Raw genomic sequence first — 27,302 nt, 5'->3', positions numbered from 1 at the left:
ATTTTTTGGATCAGAATGAGTGTGCAGACAATGTGTTTTCATCATACATACAAAAAAGCACACAATGGAAAACGAAACAGGCGTATCGTTAATGTGAGGACCTGAGCAGCGTGCTGTGCATGTCATGGATCTAGAGAAACATGCATGTGCATGTGTGTGATTGGCTTACATGCGACAGGGCACCCCGCCTACAGTGACCTTGAGGTCATCAGGACGGCCCGTCTGCAGGTTTCGTCCGGTGACGGTCAGAGATGTTCCTCCGGCCTTGGGACCTCGTTCTGGTATTACACCCATGACGAACGGGTCCTGAGGTAACAGACACGACAGCTGAAGACGACTGTCACAAATTAAAACTGCTTCAATAAGACAAACTAACTCACAATTACAACTGAACTTTGATCAAGATTATTACCTTAATAATGTGTTTTCAATTTTTTTTCATTTGTTTGAATGAGAAAGTTTTTAAGGAATTTTAATATTGTTAAATTGGGATTAAAAGTAGGCCTCAGAAACAACAACAACAAAAATGTGATTTTCAGAGAAAGGCAAATTACGAATTGGATCCTTTCTTGGATCCAGAAACGTTCCCAGAAAAGCTGTACATTTTAAAACTTGAAAAGAAAAAAAATGCACGGCATCAACTCAGTGACATGGGCTTGTTGTATGGTAACATGTACATTCACTTATTGTTTACAGAGTATGTCGCATTTTGTACATCACAAAAACTTGCACCCCAGAGATGTTTATGGAATGTCAATAACTGTTAAGGTATAGTTAAGATGTCGTTAGTATTTAGTCATCTATTTCTTTGAATGTATTTGAAATATCAGGTCTATTAATGATGCACAGACATGGTACATCACGATTTGTGTACGTCACATTCTACAACATTCCAGTTGTTACAGAACCAGCTTGGAACTATGCCATGAGTTAGAGTGCACTGTTGTTTGGTACTCACAATACTTGTACATCTTGGTGTGAACACTTCAAGGAGTAGCTAACAGTTCCAGCAAATCTCTCTCAGTTGCTGTATGCCACATTTTTGTGTATGTCACATTTCTGTGTATCTTGGACCAGAAATATGGACAAGCTGCTGGAAGAGTATTAGTTTTAAGGTAACAGACTAATCAAAGCATGGTCCAAGAACCTTCAAAAATGTATTTTTTGCCTGTGGCAAGGTGCTCTGAATTTTAATTAAGCTGTGTCTCCACAATGAGCAGCTATTAAGCTCTGAAACTTCACGGGTTAATACTCCCAACAGTACCCTTTAAAATAGTATATTACATTACATATTTCAAGATACTTAATTTTCTACTCTATGGTGGCCAGAATCTGTATGCGTTCCCATGCTACGAGTCTACGTAGAAAGACACCAAAGAATGAAACAAATGTAGGTCCCATTGAAACTTATAGAAACATTAAGTACTAAACAGTAGTGATACAAATTACAGAAGATGGCGACTTTAAATTGACCATAGGTTAATTGAGAACATGAATGTATTTGTCTGTCAATATGTAGCTCAGCGACTGACTGGCATCCTGTCCAGCGTGCATCACTCCTCTTGTCCAATGACTGCTGGGACAGATTCTGGCTCCCCTGTGACCCTTAACTGGAATAAGTGGAGTCAGAACATGAATGAATGGATGGCACAGCTGCACTCCAAATGCTGCTATGATTAAAGGATAGTAAATCAAACTGCATGGGGATCATGAGTATCAAAATCATCATATTATGTATAATTATTCTTCTCATTATTTGCTCCAGATAACTTAACTGAAGTATCAATACTGTATTTTCCGGACAGGACATTGTGTTTCTTTTACTTATTTAATGGGTCCTGCAACTTATATTTTGAAGTGAATTAAAAAAATATACAGCATGACCATCAAGACAACAAGATGGCATCATCTACATGTTAGACCACTGAAAATCTGCTACAGTATACTGATCTGATTGAGGTACTGTCTGATTCACTCTCTGGAAAAGAATGTCACAGCAACGCACCATTAACTTGGATGTCAGCCACAGTGAAACAAGAAGAATAACAAGATCTGAATAAGGAGGATGTGTAGGGTCTTAGAGAAGGGGCAAAACCAATAAATCATGGTCTCAAACTGAAAGACCATGCTCTTGTATAAAGAGAGGGAATAACCTTCATATGCTCTTCATCACTTTTTTGGACAGATGCAACAAATACTCTTCTGCAACAAATGCAGCAACTTCTGAAAGATTACCTGGTAGCTGAAGCTCTGGCTGGACAACCCAAATTGTCCTCTGCTCACTGTAACGGACACTTTGCCCACTTTCTCTCCTCCACTAGCTTTTGTCCTGCACACAATCCTGGGGAACAAATAGGCTGTTGTTAATAAATACAAGATTTACTCTGAGAGTCACACGTCAACCACTGCCACAACTGATTTATGCCAACAAACAATACAGGATTATCTGGCGCGGTAAAGTGCAACGCAAAACATAGATTTGTGCTTTAAAAGATGGCCATGTCGATCTCTGTCAATGTGTATTAAATACAATAAATTAACATTTGTCATATCTGACTCTATTCAGCTTTGATGCACAGCGACTGTCTACCTAACAAAATATTCAGATATTTAAAATTAAAGTGGATAAAACTAAAGTAGACAAATTGTGTGTAGAATGTGATGCATCAAATCATTGTTGAAAAAGATTACAGTGTACAAAAATTGTTTAATATGAATCTTTACTTTGACACATGAAGTTATGTCAAAATGCACGTGTTTGAGTAATTTACAAGTTCTAAGTGCTGTGCAGTTTATTCAATCCATAAAATATTTCATCAACTTTCTGTTAAACACACAAGCGTTTTATTGTATGCAGATGACACTGTTCTCTTTTACTTTGATTCAAACCCCAATCTTGTAAATACTAAATTGTCATCTGATCTCAAAACACTCCAAAATTGGCTAACTGATCACCATCTTAGTATTAACATGAAAAAGACAGAATGTATATATTTTCATTCCCCCAGGAAGCAACTTCAAATGTGCAACACAATCATGCTCTCTGATTACAAACTGCACATAACAACAACCTATAAATATCTTGGTGTGCTCTTGGATTCACATCTTAATTACAAAGAACATGTTAACTCTCTGACCAAAAAACTGCAACAAAAACTGTATGTCTACAACAAAATCAGACCATATTTGACAACCTCTGTTTCTCACACGTACCTCCATGCCGTAGTCCTCTCCTCTCTCTCCTACCGTCTGCCTATATGGTCTCTCACCACAAATAATGTTCTTGATCCTGTGGCTCAACTGTACAACAGAGCTTTCAAAATACACTGTCAACTTCCAGGCTGGACCCACCATTGTATAGCCCTGTCCAGATCAAATGCTCTGATTTTTAACAACTATATAAGCAGTATTGCTATTAGATTTTATTTTCAGTTAAAAAACTTCAACCTCCCACCAGCTCTGTTGGCTCTAGTACCAACTACAAACTCTCAAAGGAGCACCAGATCAGCGGAACAGCTCCAAGTCCCTTCTTATAAAAACACCTATGGACAAAGATCATTCTTCTACATCTACACTAAGGTGTGAAATGATATCCCTCTGGGCACTAGATCAATCAGCTCAGAGATACTATTTAAAAAACTTACAGAGACAATTTAATGAATAGTTACTCGTGTAACCACTGACCTACCTTTCCTACTTGACTGATCACTTTATGAATGTGTGCTGTACATGTTAGGTCTATTGTCCAAATGATTGAATGAAATGTAGGTTTGTGTGTAAAACAGGAACCTGCTGTAAAACAGTGTTACTGAGTCAGGCCTGGGGTAATGTGCAATTGTGCTTTTTAACCTTTTCCTGTATAAATAAATGAAATGAAGTAGGAAAACCATTTCACACTTCTCTACTTCAAGATCCAACAACAGTGTACCTGGAGGAGACCTCATAAAGAATGGGAATGACTGTGCATGGAACGCCGGCTACTGACACAGAGTGGACAATGTCCTCTGCCTTCTGACCCAGGTTGGAACCGGTGATGGTCACTATGGTGCCCCCTTCCAAAAGGCCAGACAGTGGCTCAACCTGAGGGAAAGCACAAATTAAGTCAATTAAAAGAGACCCTATAAATATATAGGAAGGAAAAATAAAAAATAAAAAACATAAAAACATAAATACTTAAAGCAGTGACGAAAGTAGGCAATGGGATGAAAATTTATCGGAAGATAATTAGTCTGATAATGGTTTTTAAAGTTATTTAAAAAGATAATCCGATAATGAAAACATTATCTTCGATAATTATCTGTTATGGGATTATTGGAACTGTGCCCACCACTGGACATTTTATATATTTTAATTGCACTTTTGGTGCTTGTTGCGGGTACTGAACTCAAACACTGCAGCCATTTACTCTGCACATCCCCTTTTTTCCTCTTTTTCTTCTCACCTGTGGATTCTTTACAATGGCATCCTGAGAGAAATCGAAAACAGCTAAAGCAAGCCACAGTAAGCCTCAGCTATCTCCTGACCCCAAGCCCCCGGAGCAGCCAGATGATAAAGCGAATGCGACTTTGTTACTGAGCATGAGAGATATGATGGATGAAATCTGGATGGACGTTATTAGTAAGTTTGAATCCATCATCTCAGCAGTTAAAAGAGAGATAGCGGTGGCTCTGTAGCCTCTTGTGAACAGAATTGCTTCTTACGCTGAGACAATTTTAAGTCTTGAACGCTAGGCTAAAGCTCATGATAGCGAGATAGCCGACCTCCAAGCTAATGTTGGCAAGCTAACCACCATGGTCAGTTCCCTTTCCAAGAAATGTGAAGACCTGGAGGGTCGTTTGAGATGGAACAACATGCATCTGGTGGGTCTGCCCTTGGGCTCAGAGGGTCCTCGTCCCACCGAGTTTATGGCCCAACCCCTATAAGACGTATTTGGGCTAGAGGACAAACCAGTTTTGGATTGGCCCCCCCAGACCTAAAAATGGTGAACCTCCTCGTCCACTCATCATCCATCTAAACATATTTCAAGTCCAGAATCAAATTCTGCATCGCGCTGGTGAAGCTTCCCCTCTTTTGTACAAAGGTAAAACGATCTACATCTTCCTGACTTCACCCTACAGTGACCAAGAAGCGGGCTGCCTTTGCTGCAGTGAAGAGGGAGCGCCATTCCTGCACAAACATCAAGTTTGGTCTTCTCTACCCAGCGATTACACATTACTTAACGTGGTGGACAGACCTGTGGGTTTGAAGATCCAGCATCAGCACTGGTCTTTATTGAGAAAAATATTAATAAGGGAGTCGATCCTGATTCTGTTTAGCAGCTTTCTTAGCTTTCTTTAACTGTTTAATAAGACTTCTGTTTGCACTTTTTGATATTCACCTGTGAGATTCCAGCTTAATTAGTACATTTATTATTGTGCAGTTCTACTGAGTAAATATTTGTCACAATTCCTACACCCATGTAGCTGTAAGTTGTTGATTGTCCAATAATAGATTAGGTCTGGAATTATAACAGGCACCAGAGTTGGTTTCTACTACAGCGAATACTGTGCGCATCCTATTTGGGGGGGGGTGACCGTCAAAGTTTTTGTGGGTGGTGTTTCTGTTCCTGTTTTTTTGTTTTTCAGGTTTATTTTCCAACCGTGATCCCACCTAAATTAACAGCACTGTCCAGCGGGGGTGACATTAGAGTCACCAGTTTCAACAGTAAAGGGTTCAACAATTAAACAAAATAAGGTATTGCACCATCTTCATCACATGGGTGCCCACATAATTTTTCTTGACAAGAGACTCATTTCAAAGTTTCAGATCGTTCAAAGTGGAAGAAGGGATGGGTAGGGAAAATTTATCATTCCTCATTCCCGTTGCAAATCAAGGTGTGCGGCTATTTTGTTACGTAAAGCTATCCCGTTTGTACACCTAAATACTGTTTCTGATCCCAGTTGTAGATTCATCTTAATTATTGGGCAAATTTACAACATGGGGTGGTCTTGGCTAATATTTACGCTCCCAATTTATGATGATTATGCTTTTAAAAAAGTTTATTTCTAACTCTTCCTGATATGTCATCATACCATCTAATCTTGGGGTAGACTTAATTGTTGGCTTGACCCTTAGTTGGATTGCTGTTCTCCCACAGTTTGCGCACCATCAAAGTCCACTAAGGTAACACAGTCCCTCATGGAATAATTTGCCATTTATGATGCCTGGTGCTTTTTTAATTCCGCTAAAGGAAATATTCCTTTTTCCCCATGTTCATCATACTTTCACCTGCATTTATTATTTTCTGATTGACAACAGATTACTTTCATCTGTATCTGTATGCAAATATGTCAGTATTGTTTTATTAGATCATGCCCCAATTTCTGTGAATATGGGCTTTAAAAACTTACTGCATGGTATCTTAATATTCGTTTACTTTTAAGTGAGGACTTTATTAACTTTGTCTCACTACAAATTGATTTCTTTGAGTGTGAACAAAACACGTGACATGTCAGCTTCACTGCTATGGAAGGTGTGAAAGGCTTACAGTGCATCCGGAAAGGTATTCACAGCGCTTCACTTTTTCCACATTTTACTATGTGATTCCAAAATGATTCCAAATGGAGTAGATTCATTTTTTTCCCCCTCAAATTTCTACTCACAACACCCCATAATGACAACATGAAAGGAAGTTTTTTTGTTTGTTTGTTTTGCAAATTTATTAAAAAAACAAAACAAAACAACAACAACTAAGAAATCACATGAACATAAGTCTTCACAATATTTGATCAATACTTTTTGATGCACTTCTGGTAGCAATTACAGCATCAAGTCTTCCTGAATATGATGTCACTGTGTACGGAGCAGTCATTTTCAGGTCTCTCCATAGATGTTCAATCAAATTCAGGTCTGGGCTCTGGCTGGGACACTCAAGGACATTCACACAGTTGTCCTGAAGCCACTCCTTTGATAACCTAGCTGTGTGCTTGGGGTCATTGTACTGCTGAAATATGAACAGTCACCTCAGTCTGAGGTCAAGAGCGCTCTGGTGCAGGTTTTCATCCAGGATTTCTCTGTACATTGCTGCATTCATCTTTCCCCCAATCCTGACTAGTCTCCCAGTTCCTGCCACTGAAAAACATGCCCACAGCATGATGCTGCCACCACCATGTTTCACTGTAGGGATGGTGCCTGGTATACTCCAAATATGACACCTGGCATTCATACCAAAGAGTTCAATCTGTGTATCTTCAGATCAGAGAATTTTGTTTCTCATGGTCTGAGAGTCCTTCAGGGGCCTTTTGGAAAACTGCAGGTGGGCTGCCATGTGCCTTTTACTAAGGAGTGGCTTCCGTCTGGCCACTCTACCATACAGGACTGATTGGTGGATTGCTGCAGAGATGGTTGTTCTTCTGGAAGATTCTCCTCTCTCCACAGAGGAATGCTGGAGCTCTGACAGCGTGACCATCGGGTTCTTGTTCACCTCCCTGACTAAGGCCCTTCTCCCTGATTACTCAGTTTAGTCAGGTGGCCAGCTCTAGAAAGAGTCCTGGTGGATCCGAACTTCTTCCAATTACAAGATGATGGAGGCCTTTGTGCTCATTGGAACCTTCAAAGCAGCAGAAATGTGCCTTGAGACAATCCTGTGTCGGAGGTCTACAGACAATTCCTTCATGCTTGGTTTGTGCTCTGATATGCACTGTCAACTGTGGGACCTTATATGTAGACAGGTGTGTGCCTTTCCAAACCATGTCCATCAACTGAATTTACTCCAGGTGGACCCAAATTAAGCTGTAGAACATTCAGATTTATGTGGTGTGTCCATAAAGTAACGGTCCTTTTTATTTTTTTCAAAACTATATGGATTTCATTCATGTTTTTACGTCAGACATGCTTGAACCCTCGTGCGCATGCGTGAGTTTTTCCACGCCTGTCGGTGACATCATTCGCCTGTGAGCACGCCTAGTGGAAGGAGTGGTCCCGCCCCCTCGTCGGATTTTCATTGTCTGGAAATGGCAGAATGAAAAGGACTTTTTTTTCCCCATCAGAAAAACTCACGCATGCGCACGAGGGTTCAAGCATGTCTGATGTAAAAACATATGAATGAAATCCATATAGTTTAAAAAAAAAATAAAAAGGACCGTTACTTTATGGACACACCACGTATGACCACCCAGGGCGCCTGCTCCCTGCACATCCTGGGATGGGTCCCCGGTGATTTTAGAACCCTCTTTCACAATATACTGAGGGCCGGGCTCTGAATTGCTACCTATGATAATATTTAATGTTTAAATTTGTGACTGCATTCCTACAGAGATGGATCTTTTTGTGTGTTGACGGAATTCAGAATCTTCATAACTTTCCAAAATTTTATCATAGTTCAATCTTGACAGCATGGTGATGCAAGCGGACAGTACGCTTGTCTCCCAACAAGAAGGTCCCCAGCTCCTCAGTCTCCCTTAACATGTGGAGTTGCTTCAAGAAAGGTATCCGGTGTAAACCGCGTCTTAAATCAACATACAGATCCTTACTGGATCCACTGTGAAGACGAAAGAAATTAGTATAATTTTTCAAATTTCTGCAGAATAATTAAGAAAAATATTACAATTTAATTTATCACAGTACTGATATTTAATTTGCCTTTTTTTTTTATTTCATCTAACACTGGTGTTCTTTAGACCATTATCAGACCTAAGATCAGTTCCTCACTGTATAGTTATAGTCACTGTTGAATTTCAAACAATGTTTGGTAATGTTACTTCACAACTTAACATCTTGGTGTGGATCCCATAAATCCACCATACTGTCTCAAACTTATAGAGGTCAAGGACAACCATGTAATTCAAACAAACATATAAAAATAAATACGGCACTATTTGTAAAAACCTTTAAGACTGCAACACTTATTTGTTAATGAGTTAAATTTCTTCATATTTAATTCTGATACACTTCAACACAACACTTTAACAAGACCCCCAAAGGTACCATCGTTTGTGTGACATCTGTGTGACTGTAAATGTCAGCTTTATGCATAATTCCCATGGGTCTATTTTTGACACAGTGCAAGTGAGGAGGTCAAAGGGCAAAACTCACAGACTGTATGACGGGGGCAGGGCAGGTTTGCTGTACGGGAGCACTGCAGGAGTCCGAATACAAGCAGCTGGCCTGAGAGCCACCGCACCAAACACAACCGTACTTCTGGTCCGCAGTATGACAGCGGCTGCAGTCCAGTCGGCCCACAGAACAGTTGTACAGAGTCACTGTGAGAAGAGAAAAAGACAGAATTATGTCAATAACCAAATTCAAACATATGTGTGCAGTGATTGATTCAGAAGATATGCACATCCACAAAGTCTTGTTGGGAAAAGCATGGGGCACAGAAAAACCAAACATCAGAATCAGAGATACATTTAACCTTTATTATGATAGTATCACCCAAATTACCACTAAATTGGTGGCTGACATTATGTTTTGTTTTTTTTTAACTCTTAAGAGTGTGCATATCATGAATGCTTGGTCTTGTTGGATTTGTGAGAATCTACTGGTACCTTGCTTCCCATGTAACAATAAGAAATATACTCAAAACCTGGATTAATCTTTTTAGTCACACAGCACTACTATTATTGTGAACACTACTGTAGGTGTGAAAGTACCTATAAGACATGGCAGGCCTGACTTGACTTGATGCAAATGCACCTGAATATACTGTAGCGAAGATTTTTGTGTTAATGGTGGTACCACAGTGGGGGGAGCGTGCAGCAGGTCTGCAAGGTAAATCAGGTTGATAATATTAATTACATTTAAATTTTAAATCCAATAGTAGTAAATTTAAAAAAAAGTTAAATATCTTATAGAATTCATCTGAAGTCCCATTAGTCCATGAGTCAGTAGCCAATTTTGACCCTAATCAGGACCAGTTAAGGGGACTAAACAACACAATTCAGCCTCATCTTACCATGGCCTACACAAAAATGTATGGCCATCCCAGGGTGGTGGCTACAGCCAGGTAGGGGCCAATGAAGAATAACAGAGGGGTCAAAATTTAAAAATGCTGCAAGCATTGAAAAGTATGTAAATTGTAATAGCCAAGTGGCCTCTGTGCATGTGTATGCGTGTGTGGCTATGGCTTCGATCACAGAGAAACTGTGGAGAGACATTTGTCATTTGGTATGCATATGCATTTTGGGTCAAGGAACGCTGCGAAAATGGAAAGTTGATAGGACTAATATTTTTGGAGAAATTAGCAATATTAGCTAACAACAATGAACAATGGGTTTTGTGCTGCAATGCACCATGGGAGTTCAGGGTTTGGGGGTTTTAAATGTTGTTATTGTAGTTTATGTTAACCCTCTGGGGCCCGAGGGCATTTTTTGGACATTTCACTCGCCTGGCATAAATGTTTTATTATTGCTGTTAACAGCTCTCCCTGCATCCCACAATCAAGTTTTATGTCTCTTTTTTCAGGACAACCTGTGCTTTCAGAATATATATGTTTCTGTTGTGTTTTATAAGTGTAATAAAGGTTTACAATCAAAAATAGGCAAGGAAAAAATAAAGCTAAAATAATTTTCCACACACATTTATTCAAAACACACAGAGAACTATAATAAACAACTGTTTTGACACTTTATAAAGGTAATTTGAGGTCTTGTGTGAAAGACCGTACAACAAAGGTTCAAACAATAAACACAAATGCACATTTTGAACAATATATACAAAATGGTCTGTGCGTTTTGTTGTCCATTGATATGGTAAACAGTGTTTTACGCAGAGAAAGCAACAGAGCTATCCAGTAACATTCACATGCAAACTAGTGGAGCAATCCTGATAGTTACACACTCTTTATTTGAGCACGTGAGATTGTCATCAGAGGCTCTCTGTGTGCTTCTGCTTTCACCGATCGCTGTGCGTAATGGTGCAGGGCGCACCGAGTATGTACTAATAGTATGTACTCATTGGAGCACCCAGGGGGCTATTCAAACGGGCCAACTAGTAACATATCACTCCTGAAAATGATCTTTGGCTTTTCTCGTGAGGTAAATCTGCCCTACGATTGGATTTTGGAAAACCATGTGACGGTGAACCAATTCCGATTGGACACTCACATTGCACACGTCATCACACAGCTTCTATGAGGAGTACAAAGATGGCCGATGGCTGGCTCGAAAGTCTGCGGAGTTAACTTTTCAGCAACAAAAAAAAAAGTAAGTTTCTGTCTTATATCATGTAAAAGTTATTTATAATTTAGTAAAGCTTGGTCTTAGCCGTTGTACGTGTATATGACGGCGTCGGCCCCAGAGGGTTAATTTAACAGAGTTGTTAGCGTTATTGATTTGTGTTTTTGTAGTTCAATTGGTTTAGTTAGTTTAGCACTTGTAGGCCCAGACAGCAGACTTTAGTCTGCAATGAAAATCCCCCCAAAGTTTAGCATGCCACAAAGCTCCTCCCTTTGTTATATAAATGAGCCGAGTACCTGCCAGCACTGCTCGCCCCACACACACACTCACAGAAAACCTGAGACACAGCCTCTTTCAAGTTGAGGGGCAGGGGCGAATAGGACTGAGATAGAGAATGTCAGTTTGAAGTTGATGGAACCATTTATGGACCAGGGAAGGACTGTAACTATGGACAGTTTCTAAGGTTGTATTTGTTTAGCATCCAACTATTCAGCCTCAAAAATTTCATCCTAAAAAAAAAAAAAATCCATCCTCAAAAAATTCAACCTAAACAAAATATTCAACCTCAAAAAATAGAAAAGCAGAAGCAATTGATCCCTGTCTCAGTCATCCAATGTTCAACCAATCATATTTTGCTCCATTGGTCATGTGACACCGGGACCAAACCGAAAGAAGAAGACGACGACGTGACACATTGCTGAACACTGGATGATTGAGACAGGGACTGATTGTTTCTCCCTGCTTTTCTATTGTTTTGAGGTTGACTTTTTTTTTAGGTTGAACTCGGACCCGGCACCACGAGGGGGCGTTTGGGGGCAACGCCCCCTCATTTCATCAACCTCACCCCCTCGGATATGAGAGTTATCAAAAATAAAAATAAAAAAGAAAGAAAAAGAAATACTGGGAAATATAGCGCCTCGCAGTTTCGCGGATTTTTTTAGTCCAATTTTGCATGCTTTTTTTTTTTTTTTACAGTTCATTGTGCTCTGCGTCCTCATCAAGCAGGCCGGTGTTCTGTCGAGATGACGGGACACGTTGCGGCACCACAAAGGGAGAGTACGGGCATTGTATTCTGTTTATAAGAATCTTCTCGCCCAGAAGAAAAAACAGCACCAACAACTACCCATAACTGTGTTCTTCACTCGGAAAAAGACACCTGCAGCGAGGTGTGAGTGGAAAAAGGCGCAACAATGGCGCAGCACCAGGACGAAGAGGCGCGATCAGAGGAACTGTGAAATACTGGTCAGTCACTATTAATAATTTCTTATGTGTCCAACCTTGTAGGTTGATCGTTAAAATTAAATTCGTTAGTTCTAAAAGCCAACATAATTATTTATAGGAAAAAGTTCTATTTTTATTTCTCAAACAAATGTTTGGGCCTGAAAACAGGTTGGTCTTATTTTTCTACTAAAGTTTGAACTTTGAGAGTGTTTACACATGAGAGAAAAGTGAGACAATGTTAATGCCTGTTTGAGAAAAGTGTATAGTGTGTAGTGAGGAGTTTTACAGCCTTAAAACGTCTATAATAATTGCAAAAAATAACGCTGACTACTTCACGGATTTCGCCTATTGCGGGCTATTTTTAGAATGTAACTCCCACGATAAACGAGGGACCACTGTATATGAAAGGTTTATGTGGGGTTAATCTACTGTCTCGTGTCGTTTCTCAGATCAGTTGTTGGTTTGGTTTTGTGGTATGCAGGAGATCACTTGACCGAGGGTCTATACGTTCAAATAATAATTAAAAAAAATACTGTCATCACTCTTTACTCTTACTCAGTCAGTCTCTTACAACGGTGTAGCCTAAATACACAAGCTTTCTAGGAGTGCACCCAATTCATTACGCACGCTCAGAGGCAGGTACCCTCCGGTGCGCACTTTTTTTGTTGGGGGGGGGGGGGGCGACCCCGCCCCCTGTGATAAACAGAACATTTTGTGCAAAAGCTGTTTTTCCTCAGACATTTCACAGTCCCCTCTACTCATAGCCCTGGTGACCCTCGGACCAGTTGTTCTATATTTAATATACTTTGCAAGAGGTGGAGGAGCCAACCCATGTAAAGTCTTGTATATTAGACAAGCATTTTTAAATTTTAGAAAATTTTCAAAACTAAACAAGTTATACTTTGTTAAAATTTTACAATGATGATACGAAAATGGTCTTTTATCTAAAATTTTCAATGCTCTTTTGTAAAGCCTTTCAATTGGTTTTAGAATTGTCACACCGTTTAGAGACCAGCTGGTTATGCAGTAACCTACATGAGAAAAAAAAAAAGCGCAAGTGCAAGAGTATCATAGCTGCTTGATCTGTCATTGACGACCTTATTTGGTTGAAGTTAAACATATTGTATATGATTATTTTAGTTATTTTAATATGATTTTTAAAGGAGAGCGTCGAGTCCAGCAACACTCCCAAATATTTGAATTGTTTAACTAACTGCAGTTCATCATCTCCAATGTACACATTGGAACGCTCAATATTGGAAGCCTTTTTTGAAAAATACATACAGACAGTTTTCTCTATGTTTAATTTCAGACACGATCCATTAAGCCAATTTAGATTTAATTTATACTTTGGGGCTGACGTAAGAGTTTGAGCTGCTGCCTCAGGTGATCTTGCACTTGTGTAGATTACCGCATCATCAGCATAAAGTTGTATGTCCACATCCTCACAAACATTTGGTAGGTCATTAATAAATAATGAAAATAAAATGGGCCCCAAGATGGATCCTTGGGGGACTCCTAGTGCACAATCTAAGTAGGGGGTTTAATACCATTAACCATGGTGGCTTGGTTTCTATTTGATAGATAAGATGCCATCCATTTTATGGCATGCTCAGAAAAATTAAAGGACTGTAACTTTGATAATAAAATGTTATGATTCACTAGATCAAACGCTTTTCGCAAATCTAAGAAAACTGCTCCAACATAATTGTTTTTTTTTCCAGAAGACTTTTCACTTTTTCCATGAACATTGTTATGGCAGTCTCACTTGAATGATATGCACGAAAACCGAATTGCATGGGATGCAGAGTAGGTTGACCACTTTGTAGATGTTGAATCAATTGCTTGGTGACCCACTTTTCAAGGACTTTAGAAAAGACAGTATGCTAATAGGTCTCTAGTTATTACAGTTTTTTTCAGTTGCTAACAAGCGTGCGTCCAGCCATTTGACACATTTTCAAAACTCTTCACACAATTAGCAAAATATCAGACTTTTGTGGCCATACCATTCACACATTTCATGACATTTTCACACAATTTGCAGTCAGTAAACACATTTCCACAATGCTTACATTTTCATAACAGACAAGATATGACATACAAATACATGTAAAATTGAAACAAAAATGTCTATGTAGTTATTAAATGTGAAGAGTACTCAGTATTTTGAACCCTGGTGTACTTTGACTGACTTCATATACCTTGTGAAATGAAAACAAGTGTTATTCACTGACAGAAGTATTTCATTTTGAGTCATATATCCAGTGTTTTGGTAACATTAGTATGTGCAGAAAAAGGTGTGTTCTATTTTGAAATGAAGATTTCAGTATTTGTTTAACAGTATGTGCTTTTGAGAAGAAAATTAACCATTTGGCCAATTGTGTTTCCTAGGTGTCACTCTGTGTTAAGAGTTTAGAAAAAGTATCCAATGTATGGGTAAGCGCTTGTTAGCAATTGAAAAAAACTGTAATATTATTTTTGTCACCCGCCTTAAAGATCAGGGTAACTGGCCATCTTCCATGTCTGGTACAACAGAATGCTAAATTGACAAATTCATTAAATGCATAATTGGATGTGCCAGGGAAATATTGTGTGTTTCTGGAATCCAACATTAAAGCCATGATGGTCTTTAGCTTTGAACTCCATGGCATTTATAATCTTTAGAGTTTCAATCTCTGATACTGGTTCTATATTAAACGTTTGACTGTGTCCTGGATTGTTGTAGGTTATTTCAGGCGGCTTAAAACATGCTGCCATCTCTTCAACAGAGAGTAGGAATGATAAATTCAGCTCTTTTGCTAAAATCGTAGGATCATTCACAAGCTGGTTATTTTCAATTCCAAATCATTTGCATCTTTCTTTTTTGCGTCAATAAAAGTTTGTTAATATTCTGCCATATTTGTTTTCCAGTTGCGTTTTGCATTATTGTGATAAAAAATTGCTTTTGCTCTTCGCATTTCTGATATTACGCTGTTTCCCACTGAAGTACAGTGGGGTAAAAAAGTATTTAGTCAGCCCCTGATTGTGCAAGTCCCCCTACTTAGAAAGATGAGAGAGGTCTGTAATTTTCATCATAGGTACACTTTAACTATGAGAGACAAAATGAGAAAAAAAATCCAGGAAATAAAATTGTAGGATTTTTAAAGAATTTATTTGTAAATTATGGTGGAAAATAAGCATTTGGTCAATAACAAAAGTTCAACTTAGTACTTTGTAACATATCCTTTGTTGGCAATGACAGAGGTCAAACGTTTCCTGTAAGTCTTCACCAGGTTTGCACACACTGTAGCTGGTATTTTGGCCCATTCCTCCATGCAGATCTCCTCTAGAGCAGTGATGTTTTGGGGCTGTTGCTGGGCAACATGGACTTTCAACTCCCTCAACAAATTTTCTATGGGGTTGAGGTCTGGAGACTGGCTAGTTCACTCCAGGACCTTGAAATGCTTTTTACAGAGCCACTCCTTCGTTGCCCGAGTGGTGTGTTTGGGATCATTGTCATGCTGGAAGACGCAGCCACATTGCATCTTCAATGCTCTCACTGATGGAAGAAGGTTTTGGCTTAAAATCACACGATACGTGGCCATGTTCATTCTTCCCTTGATACGGATCAGTCATCCTGTCCTCTTTGCAGAAAAACAGCCCCAAAGCATGATGTTTCCACCCCCATGCTTCACAGTAGGTATGGTGTTCTTGGAATGCAACTCAGCCTTCTTTTTCCTCCAAACACGACAAGTTGAGTTTTTACCAAAAAGTTCTATTTTGGTTTCATCGGACCACATGATATTCTCCCAATCCTCTTCTGGATCATCCATATGCTGTCTGGCAAACTTCAGACAGGCCTGGACATGTACTAGCTTAAGCAGGGGGACACGCCTGGCACTGCAGGATTTGAGTCCCTCTCTGCGTAGTGTGTAGTCTTTGTTACTTTGGTCCCAGCTCTCTGCAGGTCATTCATCAGGTCCCTCCATGTAGTACTGTGATTTTTGCTCACCGTTCTCATGATCATTTTGACCCCACTGGATGATATCTTGCGTGGAGCCTGAGATTGAGGGAAATTATCAATGGTCTTGTACAGTAGTGATCAGAATAATAGTACTGCTATGTGACTAAAAAGATCAATCCAGGTTTTGAGTATATTTCTTATTGTTACATGGGAAACAAGGTACCAGTAGATTCAGTAGATTCTCACAAATCCACCAAGACCAAGCATTCATGACACACTCTTAAGGCGGTGAAATTAGGCTATTAGTAAAAAAAAGTAGAAAAGGGGGTGTTCACAATAATAGTAGCGTGGCATTCAGTCAGTGAGTTCGTCAATTTTGAGAACAAACAGGTGTGAATCAAGTGTCCCCTATGTAAGGATGAAGCCAGCACCTGTTGAACATGCTTTTCTCTTTGAAAGCCTGAGGAAAATGGGATGTTCAAGACATTGTTCAGAAGAACAGCGTAGTTTGATTAAAAAGTTGATTGGAGAGGGAAAACCTATACGCAGGTACAAAAAATGATAGGCTGTTCATCTACAATGATCTCCAACGATTTAAAATGGACAAAAAAAAAAAAAAAGACGCGTGGAAGAAAACGGAAAACAACCATCAAAATGGATAGAGGAATAACCAGAATGGCAAAGGTTCACCCACTGATCAGGTCCAGGATGATCAAAGACAGTCTGGAGTTACCTGTAAGTGCTGTGACAGTTAGAAGACGCCTATGTGAAGCTAATTTATTTGCAAGAATCCCCCGCAAAGTCCCTCTGTTAAATAAAAGACATGTGCAGAAGAGGTTACAATTTGCCAAAGAAGGAATATTTTGTGGATTGGTGAGAGTAAAATTGTTCTTTTTGGGTTCAAGGGCCACAGACAGTTTGTGAGACGACCCCGAAACTCTGAATTCAAGCCACAGTTCAGTGAAGACAGTGAAGCATGGTGGTGCAAGCATCATGATATGGGCATGTTTCTCCTACTATGGTGCTGGGCCTATATATCGCATACCAGGTATCATGGATCAGTCTGGATATGTAAAAATACTTGAAGAGGTCATGTTGCCTTATGCTGAAGAGGACATGCCCTTGAAATCGGTGTTTCAACAAGACAATGACCCCAAGCACACTAGTAACCGAGCAAAATCTTGGTTCCAAACCAACAAAATTAACGCCTCGCAGATGTAAAGAAATCATGAAAAACTGTGGTTATACAACTAAATACTAGTTTAGTGATTCACAGGATTGCTAAAAAAGCAGTTTGAACATAATAGTTTTGAGTTTGTAGCATCAACAGCAGATGCTACTATTATTGTGAACACCCCCTTTTCTACTTTTTTTTACTAATAGCCCAATTTCATAGCCTTAAGAGTGTGCATATCATGAATGCTTGGTCTTGTTGGATTTGTGAGAATCTACTGAATCTACTGGTACCTTGTTTCCCATGTAACAATAAAAAATATACTCAAAACCTGGATTAATCTTTTTAGTCACATAGCACTACTATTATTCTGAACACTACTTACTGTATGTCTTCCATTTTCTTACAATTGATTTATTCACACAAACCTGATGCCTATTGTAGATTCACTCTTCCCAGCCTGGTGCAGGTCTACAATGTTCTTCCTGGTGTCCTTCAACAGCTCTTTGGTCTTGGCCATGGTTGAGTTTGGAGTCTGACTGTTTGAGGCTGTGGATAGGTGTCTTTTATAAAGATAACGAGTTCCAACAGGTGCCATTAATACAGGTAACAGGTGGAGGACAGAAGATCTTCTTAAAGAAGTTACAGGTCTGTGAGAGCCAGAAATCTTGCTTGTTTGTGGGTGACCAAATACTTATTTCCACCATAATTTACAAATAAATTCTTTAAAAATCTGACAATTTGATTTCCTGATTTTTTCTCTCATAGTTGAAGTGTACCTATGTTGAAAATTACAGACTTCTCTCATGTTTCTAAGTCGAAGAACGTGCGCAATCAGGGGCTGACTAAATACTTTTTTGCCCCACTGTATATTTCTGTCTGTCTGTTGTCAACCTGGATTTAATTGAGTTTTTCAGTAACTGGTCTCTTTTTTTCATTAAGTTTATACAATTTGAATCTACCCATGGGACAGAGTAAGATTTTGATTTCCTATAATTCATGTTTTTTGTAAAGGAACTACACACCTTTTGGATTTTGGTAAGAAATATTTCAGAGCATGTTTTAATATTGTCACATGAGGTTACACTTTCCCAAGTTTATGGTGAAATGATGTTCTTTCCACTTTCAGATTATGGCCCCAACAGTGTTCACTAGAACATTCAGAAGTTTAGAAATCCTTCTTTAACCAATGCCATCAGTATGTTTTGTAACAATAAGGTTGTAAAGATCTTGAGAGAGCTCTTTACTTTTACCCATCATGAGATGTTTCTTGTGTGACACCTTGGTAATGAGACACCATTTTATAGGCCATCAGTTGGGACTGAACCATCTGATATTAATTTGCAATGAAAGAGCAGGATTGCTTTCTAATTACTGATAGATTTCAGCTGGTGTCTTGGCTTTCCCATGCCTTTTTTCAAATCCCCTTCTTCAGGTGTTCAATACTTTTTCCTGTCATTTCACATTATTACACATAATTTATGGACATTATGGTTTGGTTTTTTTGTGTGTGAGGATTACTTGGGTCATTACTGACATCTGGTGAAACTTTCATCTCAGTAACTGTAAGAATCATTCAAATCCAGTTACAAGCACCAAAATTTGACTGTGTATAGCTTTTGGTACATATTGTAGAAAAATAGCTTTAGCCATTTGAATTTTCAATAGGGGGCCACGTAGGGGTCAATTGAAGAATTGTACAGGGTTAAAATTAAAAAACGTTCCAATCATATTGAAAGCGATATCACATTATGTATCTGATGATGATGATGATTCCAAAATGAACTAACAGGATTAACAAATGGAATAGTTATGACTGTGTTGAATGTTTGATCTCCAAAGTAAAGGTCAAACAATGTCAACGTTCACTGGATTCTATGACATGTGACATATCTTACCCCGTAACATAACTAAGCATGACACATGGTGCAAACTATTCCTTTTTAAAATCCTACTAACTTAACCAATAAATTGCATCATTTTTACCATAACTGGAGCAACTTTAACTTTTGACCCCTGTCCAAACTGAAAGTGACCTTCGTCATCATGCTTGCTGTTTTTACCCCATAACTCCAGAACATTCAGTCACAGATAGTCCAAACTATATCTTTTTGGAATCTTTGTGATCAGACACATAATGTGGTATAGCTTTCAATATGATTGAAACATTTTTTTTTTTACCCCATGCAGTTCTTAATTGACCCCTACTTGGCCCCCTATCGAAAATTCAAATGGCTAACATTTTTTCTAAAATATGTACCAAAAGGTATACACAGTAAAATTTTGGTGCTTGTAACCGGATTTGAAGGATTACTCTGCTAATATTCTGTTTTCTGCTGCACTATTTAGAAATATATTTACTGACAAAAACGGTGATGTGTTAAATACGTATTTTACTCGCTGTGAAGTTCTCAGCATTATCATGTGCAATCAGCATGTCCACGCAAATGTCATACCATTACAGAGTCAGAGATTTGTGATCAGTGATAGACCTGGTTAGACCTTACTTGTGTGAAGCACCTCGAGACAACTCTGCTGTGATTTTGTGCTACATAAATGAAAATAAATTGAAATTGAAGTGTTTAAAGGATATACATGTTTAAACTTTGCCAATTAATAATCAATATTTTCAGCATGTTTTCATTTTATCTCACTTTGATCCTTTAAAATTTGAATAAAAATACAGCTAAAAACATGAACAAACTTCAAAGACTGTTTCTGCAGCAAAGCTCTACTGACGTCTCCAGACACGAGAGTGAGACAATAACATTCCTGAGACATACGTAAATACTGTCACTGAACAACCATACTGCTCACGCACAGCTCCGAGATAAGAGCCATCTCTGCATGGACACGCTGTCAAACAGAAAGAAGTATGATAGCTTGTTTGGTCATGACAGGAAAAGACATTTTAACAAGTCTGAAGGTATCAGTCTCATATAGAGACTGATTTAAGAGGAGCTTTGTGTAGAAAGGGGGGAACAAAAAGGTCATAAAACAAAAGAAATCTCTGTGTGAAGGTTGTCCTCACCGTACAGATCGGGAGTGCTGTCCACGTGGAAGGTGTCTCTCCTCTTCACATACACCATGGCGTTGTATTCCTCCACTGGAGCAGAGTATATGTACTGGACAAACAACAGTCTGTTTGCACACTTTCAACATGAATGTTTGTTCTCAGATGAGACATTAAATGAAGCAGAATACATGATCCTGACTGGCAGCATCACAGTATCACCATCATTGAAAGCTGCCTTTAATTCTCACTGTGAACATTAAATCATCTATGAGCTGTCAGTCTTTTATCAAACTTATGGAAATCTCAAAGATTTATGATAGATGCTCTTATAATTTATTTTCATGATGGTATGAATGTAGTTCAAGAATTATGTAAGCAAACATTCATTTTTCCCCCACATAAAACTAACAAAATCAACATTAATCTGTTCAAAATTACAGCAGCTTTTACAGACTTCTTCTGTGCAAAGTCCATCAGTGTTGAAACAGTAATTAATTCACATTTATTTTTGTAAGAGCAATATTTAAAATATTTATTATCCATTAATTTGCTCCATTTCTGGACCAAAAATATCAGCAGAATTTGGATATAGACTTCACAGTAATGTCCAAAAGTATTGCATTTTAAAAATTTTAATTTGTTTATTAAAAAAACAAAAACAATCCAAACAGTTATTTCAAGAGGTGAGGTCTGTGATTGTGTGATGGTGCTATGCACTGTGACTTCCACCACCCCACAGAACCACCTTGGGTCACGGATGGCAACCATCCTGGCAGACACCTTGTCTATCCCCACCTCGCGGAGGGAGAGGTCTATCTGTTGCACTCAGGTGATACGTGGGCACCCCCCTGGCCTTCTCCAGCTGCTGGTGTCCTCAACACTGAGGCACCTGCGTCTGCGATCACACCTCTCTGTGTGATCACACACAGAGAAACGCCCCAGGTGACCAAAATGTCATTGCTGAGAATCTCTCACAATGCAAGTGGTTCTCCTCATTTTAGTCTCCCTGAATGAATGTTTCTTTGACACAGCATCAACCCAACAGTCTTAATGACTGATGTAAATGAAGTCCAGGACATACTCAATGACTTGAAAATGTTCATGTATCCATTCCCTGACTTGTCTAAAGAAAACTGTAACTGTGATTTGCTTCAAATTTGATTACTATCCAGTTACTTACAGAATGTAAAAATGGAAGCATTATGTGTACAAATGGCTGTAATTTTTAAGATTGCTGAATATATTTTGTTAAACCTACTGAATTAAAAGTGAAATTCTACTATACGATAAGCACATCTTAAATGTTTCATTTCTAGTCTGCTGTGGTGGTGCGTGGTGGCAAAAACTCAAAAACTGTGCCACTGTCCATATATTTATGGTCCTGTCTGTTTATTTCTGCCTGAACAACATCCAGTGATTCTGTGAAATGATGTAATGAGTGACTGGAGAACCTGGTGCAGCTGACAGGTAATGTCAAAGATGGATGGATTCATCTCATCAACCTCCACGTAGGCGTCCACCACCACAGTCTGCCCCTCAATGACCAGCACACACTCGTAGTCCAAATCTCTGTCCTGTAAACAGCAATGACTTTTGTTTGCTGGAGGAACCACTGGGTAAAAACAATCACCTCCTATCACGTCTTGTTTCAACTCCCACCACAGGGTGTGTGCGTGCGTTTGTGTTGTACCTGATACAGGTGCAAGTTGCGTGCCAGTAGGGTGATTTTCCTCTCCACTTTGACAGGTAACAGAGGAGAACCCTGGACCTTTTCTACACATGGACAAGCTGAAGCACCCCAGCTGACAAAGGAGCCCTCATCCCCCTGCAGCCCACACATACACACAGATTCTCATATTTACACAATGACTTTCTTTGAATCATCTACAGTAACCCAGTAATGCTGCAGTTGACAGCTTTCATTTTACATTAATACAAATAAAATGTGCAGCTGCAGACTGGTACCCAAACGTTCCAGGATTATAACAGAGTACAGAAGCTCATAACTGTCCTGTTTAACCATTTCTACAGCACGTAGACTTGATTATGCGTGAGCTAAAAATGATGAATTTCACTATAAATTACAGTTAGTCAAAACTAACTTTTGTATCTTATATTGTGGAATTAGTTTGTCTTGGGAAAGGATTTAGTCTTGTGACAATTTGTTTCAGCAATAAGGGGGCAGCAATATACTCCACAAAAATAGTCGGTTTATATTGTGAGCTGAGAAGCAACCATAACTTTCTGGAATATTTCATCTGACCAAAGACAATTCCTTTTGGAAATCAACATGGGATTAAAGGGCTTTAAGGTTACATTTGTATTATCTCCACTGAAGAGGTTGTGTTTTTGTTACATCTGTCTCTCTGATTGTTTGTCAGCAGAATACCTTAAAAAGACATTTCAGTGAAATATGGTGGATAAGTAGTTTGTGGGTCAAGGAAGCGCTGATTAAATTTTGGTGCAGCTGCAGATCAAGGGGCAGAACTTGCATTTGGTCACAGATCAAAGGCACGTAACTGGAACATAAATGCACCTGAATGACCTGAACAGCAGAGCTTGTAATGGTAACATAGTGAAGTTACTTGTAGATCATTTTAAACAGGAACCTGGGTAACTTGAGAGTAACATAAATGCATTACGAGAGTAATAAGGGAAATTAGACTAACAGTAACTGAGTAACTGTAACTGGTTAACCTTAAGGGAATTGGGGCCCTGCGAAATCTTGACGATTTAGCCAATGTGTAACAACAGCCCCGTTTCTACTGAGCGGACCGGGTCGGTATTGCACTGCATGGTACAGGTCGGAACAGTTAAGTCTGGCTTGGTTTGCATCTCCACCGCCACTAGAAGCCATTTGTTTGGCAGGCACAACACATAAATATTGCCGAACATGTCATTGAGCGCACTTGCACTGTCGTGCAGCCTCTCTTCTCCACACAAAGGTCAAACAGAGTAATTTATTTTATTTTAGTCTTGGTGGATCATGGGATTTATTTTCATCATGTGCAGACTATTGAAGGATCAACTGATGGCTGTGTTAAATGCTGAACGTGGTGCTGTAACTCTTTCAACTATTTTTATGTTAATACTGAAATTATATGATCACCTGTAGTTTTTTGTAATACTGTTGGTGTTGTGTTCTAATTTTAGGCTTTGTTTCATTATTATAGTTTTGATTTATTCCATGTGTTCAGTTTTGTCTTACACTGAACCTGGGGATTTGTTATGTTTCTGATTATTTGTTAATTTCGTGTTTTAGTTATTACAATGCTTTTGTTTGATTTTGTGGTGTTATTCTTGTTTAATGAGTAGAGAGATCCAAGCCCAATGGGACCTCTGCAGTTTTGTTGAGCTCTTATTTATGACTTTGGACTCTGCCTGGTTTTGTATTAAGAACTTTGAACTTTCCATCCTACCTGTTCTCTGTGTTGGGGTCATCTCAGTTCTCACAGCCATGACTGTTAGTAACAACTCAAACAGTATTTATATGCATCATATTTATCTATGAATAAATCAGTTTTACACAGAGATTGATATATTTTTTGGAGAACACTACATTGTACAAATGGTATCTCCTTCCTACTTATCATATTTGTTTATTTTATATTGTAAAATACCATGTCATTTTAGCCTTCTTGTTCTAATCTCTTTACTACAGTGAAGACAAAATCAAGCCAGCAGAGGAAGCAGTAAAAAAAAAAAAAAAAACTATAGTAGCTATCACTAATGAAGCGGTTTATCTTTGAGCCAGTGTCCAAAGCAGAAGCAAAAAAATGAAAAAAGAAGGCTGAAAGACAATGTCATGGAAACATGGCAGAGTGGGGACAAAGATGGTGTCACATATGTGTCCCTTTTGCACAAGTCCACACAAGAACTTTGAGCACTCAGAGGTTTGGAGAAGCAGGAGAAGTGGAAAGAAAAGTAGGTGGTGCACTAGACAGAGGCAGCTGGGACTCACCGGGAGGAAGGCATCTGCTGAGTCGTACTGGTAGTCGAACTCTGAATCGGTATCTAGGAGATGTGCAAAGGCGTGAGGGGCGTGGTCAACTTCACCATCACCTGAAAGGACTGTTGCAGCTGAAAAGGTAGCGGTGTCATTTTCAGCCAGCATGGGAACATCAACATGGCTGTTCATTTCCTCCTGTAGAGCTAAATGTATCTCAAGGTCTTTAATCAGACTTCCTGCCTCAGTCAGCACCTGGGAGTCTTGTGGAGGGAGCTTGGTGGATGTCTGAGAGCGGTCCAGATTCAGGGATGTCTCAGAGTCAACTGGCTCTCCCAGGGGATAGGGAGTGGGCAGAGCGAAGTCAGATGTTGTCTGTGTGGGGGGCTCTGCTAAGCCTAAACTTTCCACCATTTCTTGTGTAATTCCAAGGGGTACTCCTGTCACCAGCTCCAGGGAAGGACTCTCTGCTTCATGTGGTGGGATCATTAGGGGCAACTGGGGGTCCAGAGTCCCAGTCAGACTATCAACTGCAGCGGTTATATGCACCGACTCAGTGTCCACAACCAACTCCATGTCTTTTGGGGTAACTACAAAGTCTTTGGTGTCATGTTGGGAAACAACAACAAGCTCTTCAACTTCAGTCTGGTCTTCGCCTTCCCACGTTGTGACCTCAGGAACTGCTGCTGCGGTAGGAGGCAGGGTGCTGGTAGGCTGAGGAGGTGGGGGTGGAGCTGGAGTGGTTTGTTCAGGGGTGGATGATGTGGATGGGGTTGTGGGTATGGTAAGGGTGGTTGGCTCCTGAGTGCCTGCTACAGTGACAGGGGCTTCAGCTGTTGTTATGGCCTTTGTTGTTTTTGGGGGTGGTGTGGTGGTGGTGACGGTGGTTGTAGGGGCAGTAGCTGTGGTAGCGGGTGTTGTGTTGACTTTAACAACTTTGGCTGTGGGAGGAACTGAAGTGGGGAGTTTAAACTGGAGGAGGGAGGAGAGGGAGTCATGAGGAAAGGGTGAGAGTGAAATAAAAAAAAACTAACCATCAAAAAAATTGAAAATGAGACTGAACCCAAACATGATTAATAACTGTTATTACAGTTAATAACACAGTTTGACAGAAATGCATGAGATCAATCAGTACATGAGACAAAACAAAATTCTGACATGTAAAACAAGCAGTTATGCACATACTACATGCATTTACAATGCTCTAATACTCCCAAAATAAAATACTACCTGCTAATGCTCATTGCAAGCTCGTATTTTAAAGTTCTTAATCAATATCTTGTCACAGAGTCAAAGCAAAGTGATTCTTTTGTGTGATTTGTGGTGTCTGTTAAAGATTTGGTTGAGTTCAATGGAAATGCTTAAAACTGCCTTGCATAATTGGTAAGAAACTGCAGAGCTTGTATGTAATTCAGATGTCGGCCAAACCTCTATGACACAGTGATACTTGTGTTATTTAATTCCATAATAAAATTCCATTAACTCTCTATTTGGTGTTCGTTGTGCTGCGTCTTACATGCTGGTTGTAGATGATCACCCCTTCGACACACGTGGGCTTGTGGGTACAGAAGTGCTGGTGAACACACCAGTTACAACCCCAATGGCTCAGAACGCAACCATGGCAACTGGACAAATATATATATATAAAAAAACAACAAATAAAGGTACGGTTAAATGCATGAAACAGCACAGCCTATGGAAAGCGTAGCAACAAATGGAGGAACAAAAGAAAGCCTGAACAGAGGGAAGGAAAAAAATCCCCAGCATATACAGATTTTTTTCACGTCTTTAAAGACTGCACAAAATGACTACATAAATATTACATGGAAATGTGGAAATGGCAGAACAGAGGCTACAATTGGAGGTCTTCCATTCCTTGGCAGAGGGTGTGAGAAGGTGGGAAACAAAAGAAAGGAGGGGGGCTCAGAAGATAAATTGGAAAGAAATTAAGACTTTTACCACCAGTAATATAATCTAAACAATTATTTGAATAACCCTTTAACCCTCTGGGGTCCAGTGGTATTTTCTCAAATTGACCATACTTTCAGTAATTCCCCTTTTAAGATTCTATCTTTCATTATAATACACATGTATTACACATCAAATTGTTTGGAACAATCTTAGCTTTCAACATATGTGATGTGTATCTGTCTAGAACACTTTGTAGAGAAACAATATGCCTCTATAGCTCAATATATGAAACGCATGTTTAGCAAATTCTTCAAGTCTTTATTGAGTTATGGTGGCCAAGTGGTTAGTGCACTTGTTTGCAGATCAGAAGATTCCCAATGCAAGACCACTCCTGCCCATTCTCCATGTAATGTGCAGTTGGGTCAGGAAGGGCAGACAGAGTAAAATTTGTGCCAAATCAAAATGCAGATCCATCTCAGACCTGCTGTGGCAACCCAACGCGGGGGAAAAAAAAAAAGAGAAGCCAGTGGGACTGACTTCAAATCTTTATTAAAAATACACCTTTATTCATGTGGATGTACTGTTTTAGTGCTAGAACAGGTTTACTAAAGTCTTTGGGTTACAAAAGTAGTAAATATATTAAGTAAATTTCATATCAGTGTATAATAAATTAGGGATTTTTGATAATTTTGACATAGCGGCTTGCAAAAGTATTTGGCCCCTTGATATTTCATGTATTGTAATTTGTTTATGCCATTTCAAATACAAAAAGTAAATCAGGTTTCTCAATATAGTCAAAATAAACGGACAAGACATTGAGCAAGTACACATATATACGAGGTCTGTTAGAAAAGTATCGGACCTTTTTATTTTTTGCAAAAACCTGATGGATTTGAATCACGTGTGCTTGCATCAGCCAACCTTGAACCTTCGTG

The 27,302-nt window shown here is 39.2% G+C and overlaps 1 protein-coding gene across 1 annotated transcript in view; it reads right to left on the bottom strand.

Moving 5' to 3' along the window:
* Positions 1-27,302, bottom strand: part of plxnb1b (plexin b1b) — a 366,021-nt gene that overhangs the window by 54,939 nt on the left and 283,780 nt on the right. The window contains 9 exon segments of the mRNA XM_034167329.1: positions 170-306; positions 2,236-2,341; positions 3,929-4,080; positions 9,073-9,239; positions 20,526-20,619; positions 21,962-22,084; positions 22,201-22,335; positions 24,472-25,428; positions 25,973-26,081. Coding sequence (XP_034023220.1) covers positions 170-306; positions 2,236-2,341; positions 3,929-4,080; positions 9,073-9,239; positions 20,526-20,619; positions 21,962-22,084; positions 22,201-22,335; positions 24,472-25,428; positions 25,973-26,081 — 1,980 coding nt within the window.

This window comes from Thalassophryne amazonica, chromosome 3 (assembly GCF_902500255.1).
Source record: "Thalassophryne amazonica chromosome 3, fThaAma1.1, whole genome shotgun sequence".
Taxonomy (NCBI): Eukaryota; Metazoa; Chordata; class Actinopteri; order Batrachoidiformes; family Batrachoididae; genus Thalassophryne; species Thalassophryne amazonica.
The sequence above is the reverse complement of the archived record's forward strand: the minus strand, read 5'-3'. Positions and strand labels throughout refer to the sequence as shown.